General features: G+C 38.1%; 3 protein-coding genes, 2 long non-coding RNA genes and 1 pseudogene across 14 annotated transcripts in view; 4 read left to right on the top strand and 2 right to left on the bottom strand.

Moving 5' to 3' along the window:
* Positions 1-6938, top strand: part of LOC149728783 (uncharacterized) — a 29762-nt gene extending 22824 nt beyond the window's left edge. Inside the window, exons 43-56 of one of the 2 annotated variants that reach the window (XM_089887971.1) lie at positions 42-256; positions 421-602; positions 992-1155; positions 1387-1501; positions 2000-2122; positions 2495-2580; positions 2892-3037; positions 3425-3572; positions 3781-3972; positions 4432-4569; positions 4888-5034; positions 5541-5646; positions 6003-6128; positions 6412-6938. In XM_089887971.1, the coding sequence (XP_089744097.1) occupies positions 42-256; positions 421-602; positions 992-1155; positions 1387-1501; positions 2000-2122; positions 2495-2580; positions 2892-3037; positions 3425-3572; positions 3781-3972; positions 4432-4569; positions 4888-5034; positions 5541-5646; positions 6003-6128; positions 6412-6424 (1901 nt within the window). In that variant the 3' untranslated portion in view covers positions 6425-6938. The remainder of the gene's footprint in view (positions 1-41; positions 257-420; positions 603-991; positions 1156-1386; positions 1502-1999; positions 2123-2494; positions 2581-2891; positions 3038-3424; positions 3573-3780; positions 3973-4431; positions 4570-4887; positions 5035-5540; positions 5647-6002; positions 6129-6411) is intronic. The other variant, XM_089887972.1, reaches the window with a different exon arrangement.
* A 695-nt stretch (positions 6939-7633) lies between these two features.
* LOC149728782 (beta-1,3-N-acetylglucosaminyltransferase lunatic fringe pseudogene) lies at positions 7634-9238 on the top strand (annotated as a pseudogene). Its single transcript, XR_016385993.1, has one exon. The product of XR_016385993.1 is annotated as a beta-1,3-N-acetylglucosaminyltransferase lunatic fringe pseudogene (transcript).
* Positions 9239-9368: 130 nt separating this feature from the next.
* On the top strand, positions 9369-13096 carry LOC149728781 (galactose mutarotase-like). The gene is made up of 8 exons (XM_089888026.1): positions 9369-9561; positions 9809-9963; positions 10174-10220; positions 10703-10865; positions 11276-11360; positions 11667-11814; positions 12127-12298; positions 12574-13096. The coding sequence occupies exons 1-8, from the start codon at positions 9375-9377 to the stop codon at positions 12661-12663; spliced, it is 1047 nt and encodes a 348-aa protein (XP_089744152.1). The 5' UTR covers positions 9369-9374; the 3' UTR covers positions 12664-13096.
* A 90-nt stretch (positions 13097-13186) lies between these two features.
* Positions 13187-16991, top strand: LOC149728780 (uncharacterized). 6 transcript variants are annotated; one of them, XR_016386000.1, is made up of 4 exons: positions 13204-13775; positions 15762-15844; positions 15953-16124; positions 16641-16991. It is a non-coding gene; the product is annotated as an uncharacterized LOC149728780 (long non-coding RNA). The 6 variants fall into 6 exon arrangements; XR_016385998.1 differs by having other exon boundaries at positions 13187-13775; positions 15762-16124; XR_016386001.1 differs by lacking the exon at positions 15762-15844 and having other exon boundaries at positions 13233-13775; positions 15956-16124.
* LOC149728779 (uncharacterized) lies at positions 16494-18290 on the bottom strand. The gene is made up of 2 exons (XR_016386002.1): positions 17506-18290; positions 16494-17360 (listed from the first exon to the last, which is right to left on the bottom strand). It is a non-coding gene; the product is annotated as an uncharacterized LOC149728779 (long non-coding RNA).
* A 968-nt stretch (positions 18291-19258) lies between these two features.
* LOC149728778 (uncharacterized) lies at positions 19259-21659 on the bottom strand. Of its 3 annotated transcripts, none has more exons than XR_016385994.1 (3): positions 21490-21659; positions 19557-19768; positions 19259-19488 (listed from the first exon to the last, which is right to left on the bottom strand). XR_016385994.1 is itself a non-coding variant. In XM_089888042.1 (3 exons), exons 1-3 carry the CDS (start codon positions 20056-20058, stop codon positions 19415-19417), a joined length of 432 nt encoding a protein of 143 aa, XP_089744168.1. In that variant the 5' UTR covers positions 20059-20073; the 3' UTR covers positions 19259-19414. The 3 variants fall into 3 exon arrangements, 1 of the variants encoding a protein (XP_089744168.1); XR_016385995.1 differs by lacking the exon at positions 21490-21659 and adding an exon at positions 21288-21363; XM_089888042.1 differs by lacking the exon at positions 21490-21659 and adding an exon at positions 19913-20073.
* Positions 21660-21704: the final 45 nt, after the last annotated feature.

The raw sequence follows: 21704 nt of genomic DNA, 5'->3' as shown, positions 1-21704 counted from the left end.
CTGTACATCATATATTTACAATCAAACTTATTTTCACATAGTACCAACCGATCCAGTTACAAGTGTGAATGCTGTACCACAAGCAACTTCAGTAGGTGTGAGTTTCAACCAACCAGCCACAGTCACTGGCATGCTCTCATATGAAGTTAGGTATTTTGTGACTTCTGCTGGACCAAGCACTGCTGTTGATCAAATCTTTACGTCTACAACGGATACAATTACTGGACTCATGCCCAACACAGCTTACACTGTCATAGTGAGTTTTTTACCATCTTTTTTGTAATGTATGGCTGACAATTTAAACAACCCATAAGAAACCACTAGGTTGGAGAAATGGACGTTAAATTTTTTGCCTAAAGACACATGCAATTGTAGTAGTGCCAAGCCTTACTTCATATATCAATTTGTATTTTTTTCCAGGTTACTCCACAGACCTCAGCAGGCAAGGGAGGTGCTGCAACTGCAACGACACAAACATTTACAACTCTTGAAGACGTGGCAGCAGCCGTGGCAAGCGTCACAGAAGGCACAAAAACTGCCGACTCCATAACTGTCAACTGGGCACCGCCAGCTGTTAATAATGGAGTCATTACTCAGTACAGGTAAAGTATGAATAGCTCTGTTTAAAATGTTCAATAAAAAAGAAATAATTGTGCTAGTTTCTGTGAATCTAGCCTTGATTTAGCGCTCATGAAGTTGGACGATTGTTGTAACGAAATAAGAGTGCAGATGTTTGAATGTCATTCACTCTAATACAGACCTGTATGGGATTTTGAGTTGATAATACTTACGTAAATTGCAAGAAAAGCTATTTTACAATTACAATATGCCTGCCGGCAACGGTTTATATATAAGGGTTATGATTTGTATTCTTTTTGAGCATGGAAAAACACGTAACTCTGTTTTATAGATTAATAAATCTATAAAAAAAAATTTTAATGGGAAAAAGTGTTGTAACAGAGTTACATTAATTTTTATTTTTTCATGACAGAGTTACATGGAGTCCAGGTGCTGGATCTCAAGTAGTCACTGGTGCTACAAGCTACACCATTACAGGACTCTCTGCTTTTACTGACTACACTGTAACTGTATATGCATCAACTGCTGTGGGTGAGGGGCCTGGTGTCAATCAAGTAATACAAACAAATGAAGCCGGTAAGTTTTATGAAATATATATTTCGAAAAATGTTGTATGCCAAAAACTTAAGTGGGAAAATTAGGTGTTAGCATATATGTAAGATTTTTTTTCAAGGAACATGCAAAAGTGCAAAGATTTTTAAGGATAAATATCATTAAAAAATTGCTTTTTAAAATAGAAACCAACGAATTCAGAGAAAATTAGTTGTATGCCACCTAAAAATATATATATATTTTTTTCGATTTCAGTTCCAGCTCAGATCGCTGCTTTTGTAGCAGTGGGAAGGACTAATACTATTAGGGTGACCATCACGCCACCAGTGCCTGCCAATGGTGTTTTATTGCGATATGAAGCAACTCTTAAGTAAGAAATATGTGACAGAAATTCTTTGTAACCTTATATAAAACAAATTTTGATTATCTCTTTGAATATAATACCATTTTGATTCAAATTGATTATAAAACCATTTAAACTGATTATAAACAAGAGACGGGTTATGACAGTTGTAAACAAATGCTAAAAAAATACTTTAAAAAAGTGCCTAAAAAGCGTGGTTGCTAAACCTACAATACCGTACAAATTAAATCATATTAAGTTTTACTTAATTTAAAAAATATGTGGTGTAATTGGAAGGAAAGTGTGTTAAGACAAACTATAAAACAGAATTTATCGATTTAATATACTGAAAAATATGAAAAATAATTAGAATACAAATTAGACATTTAATGAACAAGTTCGAATTGTTTTTAAAACATTTTCAAATAAAAAAGGCGTTTCCGTTATTTTAAATCCTCCGCTAATGTTTGTAGATGAAAAAAATGTAAAACAACCCCACATATACCACTTCGTTTTATTTTTTAGCCAAGACCAAGCAGAATGCACAAGATTTGGGGACACTAGCTGCACACAGAATAGAGTGCAATCAGTAGCTGCTAATGGAAATACCCCAGGAGTTATTGTATTTGGAAACCTAACATCTTTCAGGTAATATACCAATAGTTTTAATTGATTTAGAGAATATTTTGTAAAAATAAATGTCAAAATAATATTTTTTAAGGTTGAAAGACCTTTTTGTTTTCCATAAAAAAGTGGTGCCAAAAATGTTTATTTTTAAAATGGTAGTTGCAAAAACCTATTTTTTTAATTTGATATTTTAGTGCAAACACTTATAATCAGGGTTAAATTTATGTGTAACCTATCGCATCATTTTAGAATCTGGATAGATAGTTTAGGTTTACCAGGACAACATATAGGCCATTACTGTACAATTTAACCCTGACTAAAAAAAATTATTTATTTGTTATTTGAATTGACCTAAAAATTCATTTGTGCTTATTTTGAAAATATTTGGTACAGGTCTTATGAAATAACTGTGAGAGCGAGTACCTCTGCCGGATTTGGTCCAGTGAGTCTAATACTAACTAGCAGAACAACAAGTATAGGTAAGAGTTTCACCTACAAAGTAACATACATAATAACTAGTAAGCTGGCACGAGGTGTTAAGCCCGTGTGATAACGACTGTCGTTTTCCGGCCCCTCGAGGATAAAGCAAGTTACAATCATTCATTCAATCATTCAGTTTTATTTGAAATTAACCAAAACAAACCATTCATAAAAACAGAAAATTTAAGGCGTTATTTTGGTCTTGTAAAAAATATAATAAGCGTAAATAATGACATGGTTTTCACTAAAATTTGTTCGACAACACGTAGCTTTTTAGCTGTTAGTAATTTCTCATTGTTTTAAATTCCAGCCCCTCAAGGCGTGCCCACCAACGTTCAAATTACATCTCTCTCTGATACTTCAGCAATTGTAACATGGGACTCCGCTAAACCTGTACCTGGCAACAGTACTTATATTGTCACTCTGACTGCTGTTAGCAATTCTAGTGACGTTCGCGTAAGTTACATTATTTATTAACATTTTGTCACTCAATGGTTACTAATGGGTTGTCTAAATTGTCAGCCATTCAGTAAAAACAATTACACACAAAGTTACACACTTTGTGATTGTAACTCGTAAGCGTGCAGGAGGTGTATGAAACAGAACACCCTTGTTATAACTACTCTCGTTTTACCCTCAACATGAGATAACAGCAAGTTGAATTCATTCATTGTATTTTATGTGGGTCAGGTCCTAAAGATGGCCTACCACTTTTACGCCAGAGTTTTTCCATTACCTTGACACCCAGGGTGCTACAACCTATTAGTGACCACTGGGTTGAAGCAATATATGTATTAGGTGTTTTACACTGGGTTTACTTTAATATAATGACATTTTTTTTAGACAATAACCATTATTCCGAGCACTGTGTCTCTGAACAACAGCGTTGTATTTACAAACTTACAAGCTGGCCATGGGTACTCAGGTAGTGTGGTACAATCTACCAGTGTTGGAATGAGTGACCCATCAACAAGTGCCACACTTTACAGAGGTAGGCTGAATTTATATTAGTATATATATCAAATATATAAAAAAAATTAAAAAAAAACTTTCAGAAAATTTAATTCATAAATTTATTAAGTAAAAACTTTCACAAATATATGTTTTTGAACACATGGGTGTACTGTTTAATACACCTCTTGCCTGCTTATGAGTTGTTATTTTGTGGGTGAATATTTTTACAATATGTTATTTTGCAGCTCCTACATTAATTGCTGTAGCTGCCCCCCCTGCTGCTGGCCCCACAACAAACACTCTTGGAGTTTCACCCACAGTTGCCTTCCAAGTTGAAAACCCATGCCTCAGAAAAGCACAGTTATTTTCAGAAATAGGCGGCACTATTAATCAAATCCAACTTATTGTTTGGCAAATTCAAGCACCTACTCCAACAAGTAAGAATTTTTTCATGACTGAATTTTAGTTTAACCTTGAACCTCTTTGTTGCGGAAAATGACTAAATAATTTTAATATTTTTTTATAAATGATTAAAGGTAGCTAATACCGCGTTTAAATTTTAAACAGTTGCGAAATATTTTGAGCTCAAACTGTGACAAATTTAATAGTTTTTTATTTAATTTAACTGTATGTATCATAATTAAAGCCCTACCATTGCATTCATATTGTTGGGCGTTTCTAGTCACATCATAACAGAATACACGAAATGCTACTAAAATATACACATATAGTTATGGAAACAGTGGCCCTAGAAATACAGCTCTATTTTTTTAAAAATTGTTTAATGTTATATATTTGAATAAATTTGAAATAGTTATAACAGAGTATAATGCATCTTTTACTGCTAGATTTATAACTATACCTATTTTATAACCTATTTTTCTTATTTTCTTCAGCTAACGCCAACGTTTGGGCAAATGTTATCAATCAGAATCCTATTGTTGCATACCAAGCTGGCACTATAACATGCACTGGAACAGCGAGTGGTAGAAAGAAGAGAGCTTTAACTGCTAACAATGATGGCTATGTTGTTGGTAAATTATAACATTGTTTAATTTAACTTTGATAAATTCCATGAACAAATCACTGATCTCCTGGTCTTGGTTTTACAGAAGATTTTTAACCTATGCAAAAAAGTATTAACTTTATGAAAAAAAATTCATGCGCTAAAAAATTTTTTATAGAGAACATTTAACCAAAGTGGAAAAAATATTTCTTAAAAAAAAGGATTATGCAAGAAACAAATTTTTGTGGAAAACATTTACCCTACAAAAAAACAATTCCACAGAAAAATTTTAACTGATAGGAAAAAAATGTAGAAGAAAATTTAACCTATTATTAAAAAAATGCAGGTGCTGATTCCACATGTACAACAACAACTGTAGCCGTTTGTAATGGCCCGCTTCCTAGTGGTCGTCAGTTTAATGTCAGCTACATAGGAGTTAATGGTGGTGGTCAAACCTCAGGGATGACTGCACCAGGTGGTCCCTTTTCAACAAGTAAGTTTTTATTTATAATATTTTTTATATTTTATTTATATATTTTTATTTATAATATTTGTTTATTTATAATATTTTTTGATGTTTTTATTTTTTAATTTTAGTTGTTTTTTTGTTTATTTAAATTTGCTGTTTTTGTTCTTTTAGTATTTTTATTTGCTTGTGTGGTGTTTATGGTTTGTTTCTACCAAGCATTAGACTATAGTTTAGTGCCGTGACGCAGTGTTTATGCTGTCTGCCTTTAAACCAAAGGGTGCAGATCAAGGCTGGATGCCACTGTTGTGGACTTTTGTATATTTGGGGAAGACACTAAATGGCAATTGCTTTAACCCCGTGGTAGCTTACTATTGTCTAATTTGTCAGCCTTGTACTAAAAAAAATACATCACTCACAAAGTTACATATGTGGTAACCCGTAAGCGAGCACAATGTGTATGAAACACACTACCCCTGATAAAACGATGAATAAGTTACATTTATTCATATCAGAACTTATATTTTTTACAGGCACCCCAACTGGATTGGAAGCTGGCGAAATTGCTGCTATTGTCATTTCTTGCATTGTAGTTTTGTTGCTAATCATATCACTTATTTACTACTGCGTGAAAAGGAGGTAAGATTTTTATACATGGCTGTACTTGCATGGCTATGCCACTTCGCTTGCCATTTGCGTGTGCTGTTAGTTATAATATAGCAAAGAGCAGCTTAAACTAACATGTATAGTTTGTACAATGTGGTAAGTGCAATGTTTTACAACTTAGATTAATTTCACAATCATCAAACTGTAAATACGCACAAAAAGTGCTTGGTTCCATTAGAAACATTTAAAATTTAAGAGCATTACCCAATGGTACTTTTAGAAATCTATACAGTTTTAGTGGTGTTTAAGAGAAATGTATTGTCCCCCTGCATGTTGATTACTGTGTGACCGGTGGAATGACATCATTGAAATCACTGCATGTATTGTAGGCGTGCTTCTGGTATGCACACGGTGAGTGGTCGCGACAATCGCTCTTTCGACGACACGCAAAAACAACGTTACCAAGTTGAGGCATCAGAGACGCCTTCTACTACATACAGCACCACCCAGAAAAAGTAATTTTTACTCGTGCTCTGCACAGACAAGGACTAATGCCACAGCGCGCTCTTCTAATACTTTTCAGCTGCTTTTGCTTGTGCACGCCATTTTTGATATATTTTTTGTATAAATCTGATTTAGTTAATAGTGTAACTGTGTAAACTTAGTGTTTTATTTGAAACTACTATCTTTCAGAAAAATAATTTATTTTTTAAAGATATAATTGCAATGTCGTATTAACTATAGGCAAAAATTGCTCATACAAAACATAAATGTCTAAAATTTTGCAATTTTTTTCAGGGGTGAAATATGAAAACTGCATTGGATACTGAAAGCATGAAATTAAATGACAACATTTATTTATTCATGCCAACTGTTTGCACTCACTTTTGTATTTAGTTTACCAATACCATTGTAAATTCACAAGTATTTACTTGCTGCCTAAATCGCATTGTCGAAAATGCCTGTGACACCCGATGGCTTATACAAAGAACATAAATTCTGCCAAAATAGATACAAAAATGAAGTTATGGCAGATTGTACTTTTACCTGTGTTGTATTTTCTCATTATATGCACTATATATGTAACTTAACTAACAATTTTGAGTTCCGTTATTATTAATCTTCTGTTGCCTATCTCTGCCCCGTGTGAAGTCCTATTATTGAATGATAATGCGATGCTATGACGATCTGTCGTCTACGCCTGGGCATCTTAAACAATATCATGATCAATTATTTCTGCCATTAAAGACTTACAACTAATCGACATTAACTGTATCTGACGCATGTTTTATCATTCGTGTAAATAAACTAAAGATTATTAGGAATTATGAAGGGTTATATCATAGTTTAAATCCATTTATATATTTTATGTTTTTTATTAAGTTTGATTCTGTTGGGGGTGCAAAAGCCATGTTCAGCAGTCGTGCCCATTTCAACATAACGACTTGAGAACGATAAGTCGACAACTCAGTTTATTAGACGAACAAACGAGCAACATCAGGCTAGGGACAAACGTGAGGACAGCAATAGTGTAAGGAATCCCCTACTGCCCTCGAAACACAAAAAAATAAGATGGCTTTTATAATACATGTATAAAACATGTGCGCGAACACAAAACCTGATGGAAGAGACAATTAACACCAAACAATGGCAGGCTGTCATATTATTTCCTTACATTGTTATGAAACATGCAGGATGTGTCCCTTAATCATAAATACAGTTACCCCAGATGTAATAGTTACGCAACACGGCTGTTTAATATTCAATCTTTATGCATTAAGTTAATTTGGATAAACTATAATATAAATCTGTACTCGAAACACACTCAATCGCTACAATTCCAAGCCTTACTTATTGCATATTGTAAAAGCAGTAAGCAGCAAAGTAAAGTTATAAAGTTAAATAATGTTAAAGTGTGCTAATACTTTATCAGCCCTCAACAAAAAAACAAACATATGAGTTTGATTTTCGACATGAAAGGGCGCCATGATTTTCGACCATAGAGGTTTTGTTTGAGGGTAATCCCCCAACAGGTCAGCTGATTTAAGTTCGACGTTTACCGTTGTGTAAGTTAAAACAATGTTTTTCTTCTAACATCTCTCGTTTTCTGATAATGTGCGAGAGAATTAAATACGTTGTACAGTTTTACGTAGTAATTTTACGAACAGCCAAATGTTATGGTGTTTAAAGTAAGGCGGTTATGTTTGTATTTGTTACGAGCTTTCATAATTTGGGGCTTTGGTGTCGTTTTACTAACCTGTAATATTGGGTTTTACAAAACACACTTGCGGCATGCAAAACCAAATATCAAGGTAGCAGAAAAGAGTTATCAGAAAATCCGAGAACCGAGAGAGTTAACGGCGACTACGGTGACCACTTTAGAAAAAGAGGAAAACGAAGAGTTAACTCTGAAAGATGTGTTTATAACGGTGAAAACTTGCGCAAAGTATCACCAGTCACGAATTCGCGTGCTGGTCAAAACATGGTTTACTTTGGCAAGGGAGCAAATTTACTTCTTCAGTGATGTAGATGACGATGATCTGACGAGAAGCACTGGAGGACATCTTATCAATACTGGGTGTAGGAAAATGCACACAAGGAGTGACCTGAGCTGCAAAATGGGGGCAGAGTATGATATGTTTATGACCACAGAAAAAAAGTGGTGGTGTCATTTTGACGATGATAATTATGTCAATGTACCTCGATTGGTTGAGTTCCTTGGACAATATGATTGGCGAGAAGACGTCTATATTGGAAAGAAAAGTATTACAAGACCGATTCGATCGGTGTATAAGGGCAATTTTGTGGATGTGACTTTTGCTACTGGTGGTGCCGGCGTCTGTGTGTCAAGTGCCTTGGCACGAAAAATGGAGCCGTGGTGCCTTGCTGGAAAATTGGCAGAAACTGCTGATGATCTTCGCTTGCCTGATGACTGCACTCTTGGTTTTGTGATTATAAATAAATTAGGCGGTAACCTCACAACGTCACCACTCTTTCATTCCCATTTAGAAGGATTAAACAATGTAAAGATGGCCTCCTTAAGAAAACAAGTATCACTCTCTTTTTCCACCAAGAATGTTATAAATATCAACCATGGCAACAGTAAAAATCAAGTATTTAATGCAACCATAGACCCAACAAGATTCATGTCTCTTCACTGTTTTCTGTTCGAAACTGCAGAATTTTGTGAATGAAACTGAAAAGTAGCCAACAGAGATTTAACTTTTAATATTTAATTTATATTCAGTTATTTCAGATTTAGTAGTCCAGAGTGTTTAAAGTGTAATATTTTTATTGTTAAATTTATATTCATTCATTATTACAAAGATGCACTGTTTTTTCTGTATGCAATTTTTAGATATTATTTATATTTTACCTTTATTAAGCATTGTTCAGATGTTTGTATTTTTAATTGCGCAACTCGTATTCGTATTCATAACATAACGCAATGAATATTTCCAGAGTGTAACAATTTTTTTTTTTAAATTTATATATAATATTTTACATATATAAAGTTAATCCCAAGCTGCATGGTGTACCTTACTGTAGGCTTTATGATGTGTTAAACCACAATTTACTTCTTTAAAAATTCCATTTCAAATAAAAAAATTAAACCTTTTTCAAAGCCTTTACCACAATTTATAACTAACTAATTATACCATGTGACGCATATATTAATATATATATATATATATATATATTTGGTTCATAACTTGTATTTGAAATTAGGATTGCATTTTAATTATCAGGCATAAGGAAAAATGGGTCATGTAAAATGTAGTGAGTTTGGAAAGACTAAAAATGGTCAAGTCGTAAATTTGTATGAATTAAAATCCAATCATGTTGAGTTGGGCTTGATCAACTATGGGGCTACTATTGCTTATCTGAAGGTTCCAGACAGGTTTGGAAACAGGGATGACATAGTCACTGGATTCGATAATTTAGAGGGTAACAATTTTTATATATGGATAATAATTTAGACAACCCATAATTTAGACAACTTGGAGCAATTGCTTTTAAGCGTCTTGCCCAAGGACACATACGCCTACAATAGCAGTAGCAAGCATTGCAGCCCTTAGTTGGGTTGGAAGCACGTGCGCTGCCCACTTTTCCCTAGCGCCGACTGTTTCTGTCTTGATATTATAAAATTTATTAATTCTAAAACACAGTTTACTTAAATCTATTTTTTTTTCAGATTATCTTTCGTGCAAAAACTATTTTGGATGCGTAGTAGGACGCGTGGCAAACAGAATAAGCGAAGGAAAATTCCACCTCAATGGCCAAGAATGGGTTGTGGATGTTAATAATGGTCCAAACTGTAACCATGGGGGCTCAGCGGGATTCGATACGGTTAGTGATAACAGTATACATAGACGCCAAACATAAAGTGGTAGGGCAGGCTAACCCTAAAGTTTTCTGCACTGCATTTATCTGTATTCAATAGCATAAAAAGAATACATGTCTTACTATTTCCGCCTCCCCTGCATTCTTGAAAAGGCGCCGATGGCATTATAGCTTATTTTTTTTTGTATTACATTTAATATCCCGTGCTTTTAACAGAAAGTATGGGAGTGTACATCAGCAGAAAACAACTCTGTTACCTTCAGGTACAAATAGGTATAGTTCAATTTTTTTTTCTCTTTATGTTATGCTCTTAACATATATATTGTTTGTTAAACTGTAATTAAATAATTTTAGACTTGCTGTGATTGCTTCATAATGTAATAGTAAATAACCCTTTTTGTAAAAATAAGACAAAATAAATAAAACAATAAATAGTAGAGACAAAATAAATTTATTCTCCAACCCAGTGGTCACTAATGGGTTGTCCAAATTGCAAGCCATACACAAAAAACACACCCACATGCCACAAAGTTACATACCGGTACGTGGTAACTCATGAGCTGGCACAAGGTGTATGAAACAGAACAGAGAACTCCATGTTATAATGACTGTCAATTTTCCGGCCATGCAAAGATAAAGCAAATTACGTTCATTCCTTCATATATCTTATTTTTTTTTACTTTCTAAATTTTTTCAGCTTCTCAGACCAAGGAGACAAAATAAATTCATTCATTTGTAATTTTAGGCTCGAAAGTCCTCATGGTGACATGGGGTTTCCTGGAGATGTGGTTGTCACTGTAACTTACATACTTCATAACAATGAACTTGAAATAAAATACAGAGGAACCTCAAACCAACCAACACCAATGAATTTTACCAACCATGCTAATTTTAATCTTGGAGGGCATGTAAGTAGCTTTTTGTGGCTTTATGGGTTAATCCTGACATAAATCCTAGGACCCATGGCGTGCCATGCTATGGGACCTTACCCACATAGAATAGAGTAACTTGTCGAAACTAATTTTGTGGATAGATGGCTTGCTTTCGACCAGTTGATACGATTCAAGGCTTGATGTTGGTATCATTGTGGCCGTATGTTTTCTTTAGCGTTGTTTAAATTGTCAGCTATACAGAAAACAAATCTAAAAAATAATCACCCATAATTTTGCATATGTGGTAACTCTTCAGTGGCCATGAGGTGTATGAAACAGAACACCTGCGCTATATTACGACTGTTTCCATTCTCATTTCATCAAAGATATTGTAAGTAACATACGTAAGATGTCAGCCCATACAAATAATAAGTGACATTTTACAGAGCAAGTGGGAAAATTTTTGTGACCATTTCCTTAATATTCCTGCCGATCATTATTTACCAACAGATGAACATTGCCTTGTTACAGGTAAAAACTGCTAAAAAGTATTATTTATATGGCAAAATAGTGGTACTTTTCCCATTTGTAAAAGTATTTTTGTTTTGTCTCATTAATATTTATTAAACAAGTTAATTTAAATCCTCCAGTTACTGTTAATGTATCTTAATTATCTCCACATGGCTGGCAACAACAGTCGTTATAGTGTGACGCTAAAGTTACATACCATGGAAACTCAAAAGCAGGCACGAAGTGTATGAAACAGAACACCTGTGTTATAACAACTGTCATTTTCTGGCACATGAGGATAAAGCAAGTTACAAACTACATTCACAGGTGATATGGCACCCGTTGAAAAAACAGATTTTAATCTCAAAAACGAACCAAGAAAACTCACTCAAGATTTTTTGCTTAATCTTCCTGGTGGTGGATATGATCATAACTTCTGTTTAACAAGAGACAAAACCAAAAAACTGGCTGCTGTGTAAGTTTTCTGAAGACTGTCTCAACTCTATGTCATTACTTGATTTTATTTAAATTCTGTTTAAATAGGTTGGAATTGATTTTAGTTTAGTTTGTTTTATTTTATTTACTGTGACAATTGACAATTGTTTTACCAATTTTTGTAAATTGAAGTTTAGTACCATCAACCTATAAATGCAAAAATGTGCAAGACCATACATTATATGAATACACCATTTGAATATAGTATGAAGATATGCCATGCCTATTTGTAACAAAATTTTACCAATTTCTGCAACAGACGGTTTATTCGTATTGTTCTAATTTTTCACAGTTTAACCCATGCTGGGACTAGTCGTGTGCTGAAGGTGTATACAGACCAACCTGGTATTCAAGTTTATACTGGCAACTTTCTCAATGGAATGAAAGGAAAACAAGGTGTTAAATATACCAAGCATTCAGCTATCTGCTTGGAGACTCAGAATTGGCCTAATGCAATAAACAACGTAAGTCGTTATACTGTTTTAACCAAATTTTGTTGTTGTGTATGGTCAAAGGGTACAGTGAAGAATAAAGCAGTTTCAAGTAGATTTTAATCTTTCTACGCAACCACAAGAGTACCCTACTGTAATATTGCATTGGTAAATGTTCAATTGATTATAATGGCAATTTTTTCAAGGGTATAGGATTTTACTTTAAGAATGGCCTTACCTTTTGTACACCTACTTAAAACACTAAAATGGTAACCAATATTAATGGCAAGATGTAACTTTTATTGCAGCCAAATTTTCCTGATTCGATCTGCACCCCAGACACACCATACAGCCATAATGCATGGTTCGAGTTTGCTACTAGAAGTTGTGACTTATAAGGAGATAAACCGATTTTTAAAATTTACATATTTGTAGCGTTTATTCTGTTACATAAATGAAGTACAATTTTATTCTTCAATTTTAAAATAAAACTTTATTTTAGTTTGGTTATTTGCAGTAGCTTATCTTTTATTAATTTTCTAAAAGTTCAAGGGTATTTTACTTAAAAATTAAGCACTTTGTTTCTAAAATCTTCGTCTCCAAATTTCAATTGATATTAACAAACCGATTTATATTTGCAGATAGTTGTTAATTTCAGTGGAAAATTCAAAAAACCTATATCAATTTTACCTTTCATTCTTAACTGTAATCAGTTAAGCATGATAAAAACATAACTGAAATGTTGTTATATTAATTATTTTGTGTGTACCTCAAAAATTCAGATGAATTTGTAATTGATTTTAATAAATATATAGCAATAATAAAAGTAAATGCATTATCTTTTGTGAAATCAGAAATGTATGATACATACATATTTTGTATGACTGTATTATATTGTGTGCAGTGTAGTGTATTTTTCGTAAACCACTTTTCTTCGTTTTGTCTGGAATAACTAGTTCAATATTAGAAAGTAAAGACTGTAGAATTGACAGTTTTAGGATTTCAGTTGCGACCAGTTGGGTTGGACTAGATCGGTAATATCTTATATTGCTATATACCACACACTGTTAGCCAGATGTCAAAGAGAGTTTTCAATCTGGTACTGTTCTGTTATGAGGCGACTGCTTTAACCACTGTGGGAAAACCTTATGATCAGATAAGATACAAATGTAACAATAAAAGAATTGTATGTGGCATAGTAATTTAAGTAAATAATGGTTAAAAACACGTTTAGAAACAACTTTTACTATGCGTACCTTTGCTCCTCACCCGATTCGACTCGTGATTAGCCTTAGACATGAGAGAAAGTTCGACAAATATTAGCGCATGAATGGGCGCAAAATAATACTTTCATACCATAGCGGTACGCGATTAACGCTATATATGGTTAAGTGCGTGATGTTAATTATAAAGCGAAAACGTGAGGCATTTAAATTATGACATTGGCAAAACAGTTAATTAGGGTTACCGTGTCTGTAGGTATTTGCAGTGAATTGTAGACTTGAAAAAGGTAAAAAGCATTAGTTTGGCAACATATTCTTGCTTTGTTTTAAGTTATTAATAGAGTACCAATTACCAGATTTGGTTCATTCAGTGCACCTTTTAGGCTTTTTATTCCATCCAAAAGATGCAGATTGTACTAAAGAACGTAAATTTGTGCCAAAAGTAGCCCTGCTGTATATTTAAACATTCCCCAGTCAATCTTAATAGCAATTGACACATTCATAATTCAGTCTGTAATTGCTTAAAATCAGGTTGAGCGTTACCTTTTTTATATTTGTGTTTAGGTACCGGCTACTTCCCCTCCGTGACTATTCACCCCGCTACTTCCCCTGCGTAACTATTCACCCCGGTTACTTCCCCTCCATAACTAACTAACTATTCACCCCAGCTACTTTCCCTCCGTGACAATTCCCCCTGGCTACTTCCCCCATGACCATCCCCCCGGCTACTTCCCCCCGATGACCATTCCCCCCGGCTACTTCCCCTCCGTGACTATTCCCCCCGCTACTTTCCCCAATGACCATTCCCTCGGCTACTTCCCCCTCATGACCATTCCCCCGGCTACTTCCCCTTCGTGACTTTTCCCCCTTGCTACTTTCCCCTGTGACAATTTCCCCGGCTAGTTCCCGCCATGACTATTCCCCCCGGCTACTTCCCCTCCGTGACTTTCCACCCGGCTACTTCCCCTCCGTGACTTTTCACCCGGCTACTTCCCCTTCGTGACTATTCCCCCGGCTTTTTTCCTTCCATGACTATCCACCCTGGCTACTTCCCCTCATGGCCGTTCCCCCCGGCTACTTACCCCATAGCCGTTACCCCCGGCTACTTCCCCCCATCACTATTTCCCCCGACTACTTCCCCTTCGTAACTATTCACCTGGCTATTTTCCCCATGACTATTTCGCCCGGCTACTTCCCCCATCACCATTCCCCCGGCTACTTCCCCCCATCACCATTCCCCCGGCTACTTCCCCCCGGTTACTTCCCCTCATGATCATTCCCCCGGCTACTTCCCCTCGGTGACTATTCCCCCTCTGTGACTATTTCCCCCCGGCTACTTCCACGGTTCCACCCATGACTATTCCCCCCAGCTACTTACCCCATGGCCGTTACCCCCGGCTACTTCCCCCAATGACTATTTCACCCGGCTACTTCCCCCCATGACCGTTCCCCCGGCTATTTCTCCCCATGACCATTCCCCCGGCTACTTCCCCTCATGACTATTTCACCCGGCTACTTCCCCCCATGACCGTTCCCCCGGCTATTTCTCCCCATGACCATTCCCCCCGGCTACTTCCCCTCGGTGACTATTTCCCCCCGGCTACTTCCATGGTTCCACCCATGACTATTCCCCCCGGCTACTTCCCCCATGACTATTCCCCCAGCTACTTACCCCATGGCCGTTACCCCCAGCTACTTCCCCCCATGACTATTTCACCCGGCTACTTTCCCCTATGACCATTCCCCCCGGCTACTTTCCCTCTGTGACTATTTCCCCCCGGCTACTTCCATGGTTCCACCCATGACTATTCCCCCCGGCTACTTCCCCCCATGACTATTCCCCCCGGCTACTTCCCCCCATGACTATTCCTCCCGGCTACTTACCCCATGGCCATTACGCCCGGCTACTTCCCCCCATGACTATTCCCCCGGCTACTTCCCGCCATGACTATTCCCCCCGGCTACTTCCCCTCCAAGACTATTTCCACCGGCTACTTCCCCCCATGACTATTCCCCCCGGCTACTTTCCCTCGGTGACTATTCCCCCCGGCTACTTCCCCTCATGACTATTTCCCCGGCCATTCCCCCCCCCCCCCCGCTACTTCCCATCCGTGACTATTCCCCCTGTCTGTCCCACATGAACCAATATCCGGTGTGTTCACGTTTAAACATCTTTTGTTTATTCGAAAAACCAGTACTCCTGCTCAATTGATACCTTTCATTTAAAAAAAACCTATAATAGCTATATAATAAAATATTAATACCAAATTTAGCTCTCCGCTTTATGTGACTAAATGTGTCTATTCCACAAGAAAAAGAGAATAAGCACGAAGTGCTAGGAAAACTTAAAACAGAGGTTCGAAAAATCTACAATGAAAAATATTATGAGTAATTATTTAAACTGTTATATTGCTGTCAAGATTTTGTATTGCAGTTTCTAATACTTAAAATTTAATCTTTACAGCAGAAGCTGTTGGGCAAACAGCAAGAATGCCATATTCGAAAATCTATGAGTTTTGATTGAAAATGAATGGTTTGCCCAGTGGGATACCATTTAAATGCCCGTCCGGATATGGCCCAGCAGCATGCAAGAAATTGATTCAATATAAAGAAAATTTGAAACTTTTGCTGCACCAGTAAGTGTTTAGATTTTTGGGGAAATAAGTATACTGTGAGGCTGTGAGCCATGGGTTTGGAAACTTTTTGGCTAAGATTACATTTTGCAAATATATCTTGGTAAACAAGTACAAGCAATCAAAATAATTGTCACCTGGCATTTCCTAGCATGCTTGTTACGATTGGATTATTTTAGTTGATTGTTGTTACAAATGGATTGTTATGTTATGGAAAGTCACGAAAAAAGTTGTAACAATCATGCCAAGATTGAATTTATCCTATATCTGGATTCACATAGGTTCCTCGTTCCAGACCCATGGTTTAAGAAAGCAATAATACATGCATATACATAGGTATGCTTTAAAGGTTAAACTATGTTTTGGTAATGAATTAGGAAAAAAGCTTTTTCGATAGTACTTTGATTTACACTTTTAGTGTGTCTTTTGTTTGTGGACATGTACTCAGTTTACATTCACTTGTATTCTTGTTATCATATAATAAAGGGGTTTGAAATAGTAGTATTTAATTTTTTTCAGAGAAATTCATATAGAATGCAACCAAATAAAGATTGTGATGGAAGAAAATAATGATTGGCTGAATTCCAAGAAGAATTGGACACGGCCATGCAGGAAAATTAAGTTTATATAGTAGAGTGGGGCGGTGGAGTACGATAGTTCTTCTTTCCATTGTGTATTTAAACAATTCTTTCTACTGTGTATTTAAAAAAAATTCTACTGTGTATCTAAACATTTTTTTCTACTGTGTTTCTAAACAATTTTTTTTACTGTGTATTTAAACAATTCTTTTTACTCTGTTGAACTGTGATTATGCCAAAACTATTACAACATATTTTTATTCTGATCGTAATAAAGGATATTTTATATACATATTAGTGTAGTAAGTCATCTGAAACATACCTGAATCCTTATTACGCACACATATCTGTACAAAGTATAATACAACTGCACAGGCGGACATAGTTTTTAAAATCTCCAACAGCAGATTACTCATGAAATTTCGCAATTTTGTGCTACAGTAGGGTGGCGCTGCAGAGCACTTATGCTTAGCCTGTTATCGAGCGTATATCTTCGCGCAACAGATGGAAGTTGCGGTAAATTTGTGTGTTTATGAAATGTATACCCCGGACTCGTGTTCCTAACTTACTTCGATGTTCGAATCACCGCCGCACGTTCGCGTTTTACCCGACCTGAGTTCGATGTTGGAAATCACCGCCGCACGTTTGCATCTCACCCGACCTGAATTCGATGTTCGAATCACCGCCGCATGTTCGCATCTCACCCGACCTGAATTCGATGTTGGAAATCACCGCCGCACGTTCGCATCTCACCCGACCTGAATTCGATGTTCGAATCACCGCCGCACGTTCGCATTTCACCCGACCTGAATTCGATGTCCGAAATCACCGCCGCACGTTCGCATTTCACCCGACATGAATTCGATGTTCGAATCACCGCCGCAAGTTCGCATCTCACCCGACCTGAATTCGATGTTCGAAATCACCGCCGCACGTTCGCATTTCACCCGACCTGAATTCGATGTTCGAATCACCGCCGCACGTTCGCATCTCACCCGACCTGAATTCGATGTTCGAAATCACCGCCGCACGTTCGCATTTCACCCGACCTGAATTCGATGTTCGAAATCACCGCCGCACGTTCGCATCTCACCCGACCTGAATTCGATGTTCGAATTCACCGCCGCACGTTCGCATTTCACCCGACCTGAATTCGATGTTGAAATCACCGCCGCACGTTCGCATCTCACCCGACCTGAATTCGATGTTCGAAATCACCGCCGCACGTTCGCATCTCACCCGACCTGAATTCGATGTTCAAATCACCGCCGCACGTTCGCATCTCACCCGACCTGAATTCGATGTTCGAATCACCGCCGCACGTTCGCATTTCACCCGACATGAATTCGATGTTCGAATCACCGCCGCACGTTCGCATCTCACCCGACCTGAATTCGATGTTCGAAGTCACCGCCGCACGTTCGCATCTCACCCGACCTGAATTCGATGTTCGAATCACCGCCGCACGTTCGCATTTCACCCGACATGAATTCGATGTTCGAATCACCGCCGCACGTTCGCATCTCACCCGACCTGAATTCGATGTTCGAATCACCGCCGCACGTTCGCATTTCACCCGACCTGAATTCGATGTTCGAATCATCGTCGCACGTTCGCATCTCACCCGACCTGAATTCGATGTTCGAATCACCGCCGCACATTCGCATTTCACCCGACCTGAATTCGATGTTCGAATCACCGCCGCACGTTCGCATCTCACCCGACCTGAATTCGTTGTTCGAATCACCACCGTACGCGTTCGCATCTCACCCGACCTGAATTCGATGTTCGAATCACCGCCGCACGTTCGCATTTCACCCGACCTGAATTCGATATTGGAAATCACCGCCGCACGTTTGCATCTCACCCGACCTGAATTCGATGTTCGAATCACCGCCGCACGTTTACATTTCACCATTTGCATTTTTCCTATAGCATTCTTAGTTTTTAATAGGGCCAATAGTTCAACTTCTATCTGTTGCGTGAAGTGATACACTTGATAACAGGCCAAGCATAAGTGCTCTGCAGCGCCACCTTACTGTAGCACAAAATTGCGAAATTTCATGAGTAATCTGCTGTTGAAGATTTTAAAACCTATGTACGCCTGTGCAGTTGTATTATACTTTGTACAGATATGTGTGCGTAATAAGGATTCAGGTATGTTTCAGATGACTTACTACACTAATATGTATATAAAATATCCTTTATTACAATCTTTTATTCATCATTATTTGAATTTTGAAGGCATCTGTTACCAGTTAAAATATCTCTCTCTCTCTTTTTATTTATAGTAGGGTGGGGTAAGATAGAACATGATTTTATTCTCTTTCCTCCTCCCATTTGGTGATAAACAAACATAAAAATTTTTTTTTTTCTTGCCTACGCTATGCCATCTTATTCCACCATACTATAGTTTATAAGGGACTTAATGGTTGACTGTTTTAATACAACCGCCAAATGTTGTGCACCGTCCGACACTTCTTCAACTTTACACTTGATAGAATAGAAGCTACGTTTTAAGACTTCTTGATCTTACAACACAGAGAATTTTAGATAAAATCAGTTTTACATAATGTTTTATTCACATTCATCATCATCATCATCATCACTTTCATTAGTAACAGAGTCCAGTGCCTCATTTTATTCACTTCAATTAGATCACACATAAAATCCACATAAGAATTCTTTGTAATTAAAGGCGTTCGTGGCTCTGTATCAACAGTAATTTGGCTCCAGCTCTCTCCAGCATTTTGATAAACCCATTCGTTTTTCCTTGTATGTCTTTGAATCTAATATCAAAATACAAATTAAAAATGAGCTAATTTTGAAAAAAGTTCATTGGGTACAAAGGTATAACCTGTGTCATTTCTCTCCATATCATTTATGATACCAGTTGCAGAGAAATCACTGGTGCATGACTTTAACTTGTTGGTATGTGAACATGAAGGTGTAACATTGTATGATTTAACGTTTGTGCCAGCTAAGTAGAATGTGTCATACAACAACGATGTAGATTTTTTTCTTTTACCCGGAACTTTAACTTTAAATGGACCACATCGTATCTTTATTCTGTAAAAGAATGTTATTTAATATTTACATAATAGGCCTCGCCCATCATTCTATCATAGGTTAGTTATCATTAAACTATAAACACTACAACGTTAAAATATAAATAGAACTCATTTCAATCTCATCATTCTAACTTTTACTTACACATTACACCAATTGTACAGAGGGTAACTGGTAAAGCGACGGAGGGAAATAGTTACAGAGGGGAAGTAGCCGTGGGGAATGGTCATGGGGGGAAAGTAGCCGAGGGGAATGGTCACCGAGGGGATGTAACCGGGGGGAATGGTCATGGGGAGAAATAGCCGGGGGAATGGTCATGGGGGTAAGTAGCCGGGTGAAATAGTCATGGGGGGAAGTAGCCGGGTGAATAGACACGGAGGGGAAGTAGCCGGGGAGAATAGTCATGGAGGAATTAGCCGGGGGGGAATCGTCATGAGGGGAAGTAGCCGGGGGGAATAGTCATGGGGGAAGTCGGGGTGAATAGTCATGGGGGAAGTAGCTGGGTGAATAGTCACGGAGGGGAAGTAGCGGGGTGCATAGACACGGAGGGGAAGTAGCCGGGGAGAATTGTCATGGAGGAATTAGCCGGGGGGGAATAGTCATGAGGGGAAGTAGCCGGGGGGAATAGTCATGGGGGAAGTCGGGGTGAATAGTCATGGGGGAAGTAGCTGGGTGAATAGTCACGGAGGGAAAGTAGTGGGGGGGAATGGTCATGGGGGAAATTAGCTGGGTGAATAGTCACGGAGGGGAAGTAGCTGGGGAGAATAGTCATGGAGGGGAAGTAGCCGGGGGGAATAGTCATGGGGGAAAGTAGCCGGGTGAATATTCACTGAGGGGAAGTAGCCGGGGAATGGTCACGGAGGGGAAGTACTGGGGGGGAATAGTCATGGGGGAAGTAGCCGGGAGGAATGGTCATGGGGGAAGTAGCCAGGAGGAATGGTCATGGAGTAAGTAGCCGGGGGGAATGGTCATGGGGTAAGTAGCCGGGGGAATGGTCATGGTGGGGAAGTAGCCGGGAGGAATGGTCATGGGGGAAGTAGCCGGGGTGAATAGTTACGGAGGGGAAGTAGCCGGGTGAACAGTTACGGAGGGGAAGTAGCCGGGGGGAATGGTCATGGGGGGAAGTAGCTGGGGGGAAGTAGCTGGGGGAAAGGTCATGGGGGAAGTAGCCGGGGGGAAAGGTCATGCGGGGAGTAGCCAGGAGGAATGGTAATGGGGGGGAAGTAGCCGGAAGGAATGGTCATGGGGGAAGTAGCCGGGAGGAATGGTCATGGGGGAGAAGTAGCCGGGGTGAATAGTTACGGAGGGGAAGTAGCCGGGGGGAATGGTCATGGGGGGAAGTAGCTGGGGGGAAAGGTCATGGGGGAAGTAGCTGGGGGGAAAGGTCATGGGGGGAAGTAGCCGGGGGGAAAGGTCATGGGGGAAGTAGCCGGGGGGGAAAGGTCATGGGGGAAGTAGCCGGGGGAATAGTTACGGAGGGGAAGTATGAAAAACAAATATGAAAAAGGAGACCCTCAACCTGTGTTAAGATTGACTGGAGAATGTTTAAATATACAGCAGGGCTACTTTTGGCACAAATCTACGTTCTTTAATACAATCTGCATCGTTTGGATGGAATAAAAAGCTTAAAAGGCGCACTGAATGAACCAAATCTGGTAATTGGTACTCTATTAATAACCTAAAACAAAGCAAGAATATGTTGCCAAACTAATGCTTTTTACCTTTTTTAATTCTACAATTCACTGCAAATACCTACAGACACGGTAACCCTAATTAACTGTTTTGCCAATGTCATAATTTAAATGCCTCACGTTTTCGCTTTATATTCAACATCACGCACTTAACCATATATAGCGTTAATCGCGTACCGCTATGGTATGAAAGTATTATTTTGCGCCCATTCATGCGCTAACATTTGTCGAACTTTCTCTCATGT

This window comes from Ciona robusta, chromosome 11, assembly GCF_009617815.1.
Source record: "Ciona robusta chromosome 11, ASM961781v2".
NCBI classification, from domain to species: domain Eukaryota; kingdom Metazoa; phylum Chordata; class Ascidiacea; order Phlebobranchia; family Cionidae; genus Ciona; species Ciona robusta.
This window is presented reverse-complemented; position numbering and strand designations above follow the sequence as displayed.

What these genes read in the sequence shown, in the direction of transcription:
- LOC149728781 (XM_089888026.1), top strand. Translation starts at nt 9,375, where the DNA reads ATGGGTCATGTAAAATGTAGTGAGTTTGGAAAGACTAAAAATGGTCAA. An exon ending in AACAACTCTGTTACCTTCAG is followed by an intron (nt 10,221 to 10,702) that starts GTACAAATAGGT and finishes TTGTAATTTTAG; the next exon opens with GCTCGAAAGTCCTCATGGTG. An exon ending in TGAACATTGCCTTGTTACAG is followed by an intron (nt 11,361 to 11,666) that starts GTAAAAACTGCT and finishes CTACATTCACAG; the next exon opens with GTGATATGGCACCCGTTGAA.
- LOC149728778 (XM_089888042.1), bottom strand. Translation starts at nt 20,058, where the DNA reads ATGACCATTCCCCCCGGTTACATCCCCTCGGTGACCATTCCCCTCGGC. An exon ending in CTGTACAATTGGTGTAATGT is followed by an intron (nt 19,769 to 19,912) that starts GTAAGTAAAAGT and finishes ATTCTTTTACAG; the next exon opens with AATAAAGATACGATGTGGTC. An exon ending in TATGGAGAGAAATGACACAG is followed by an intron (nt 19,489 to 19,556) that starts GTTATACCTTTG and finishes TTTTGATATTAG; the next exon opens with ATTCAAAGACATACAAGGAA.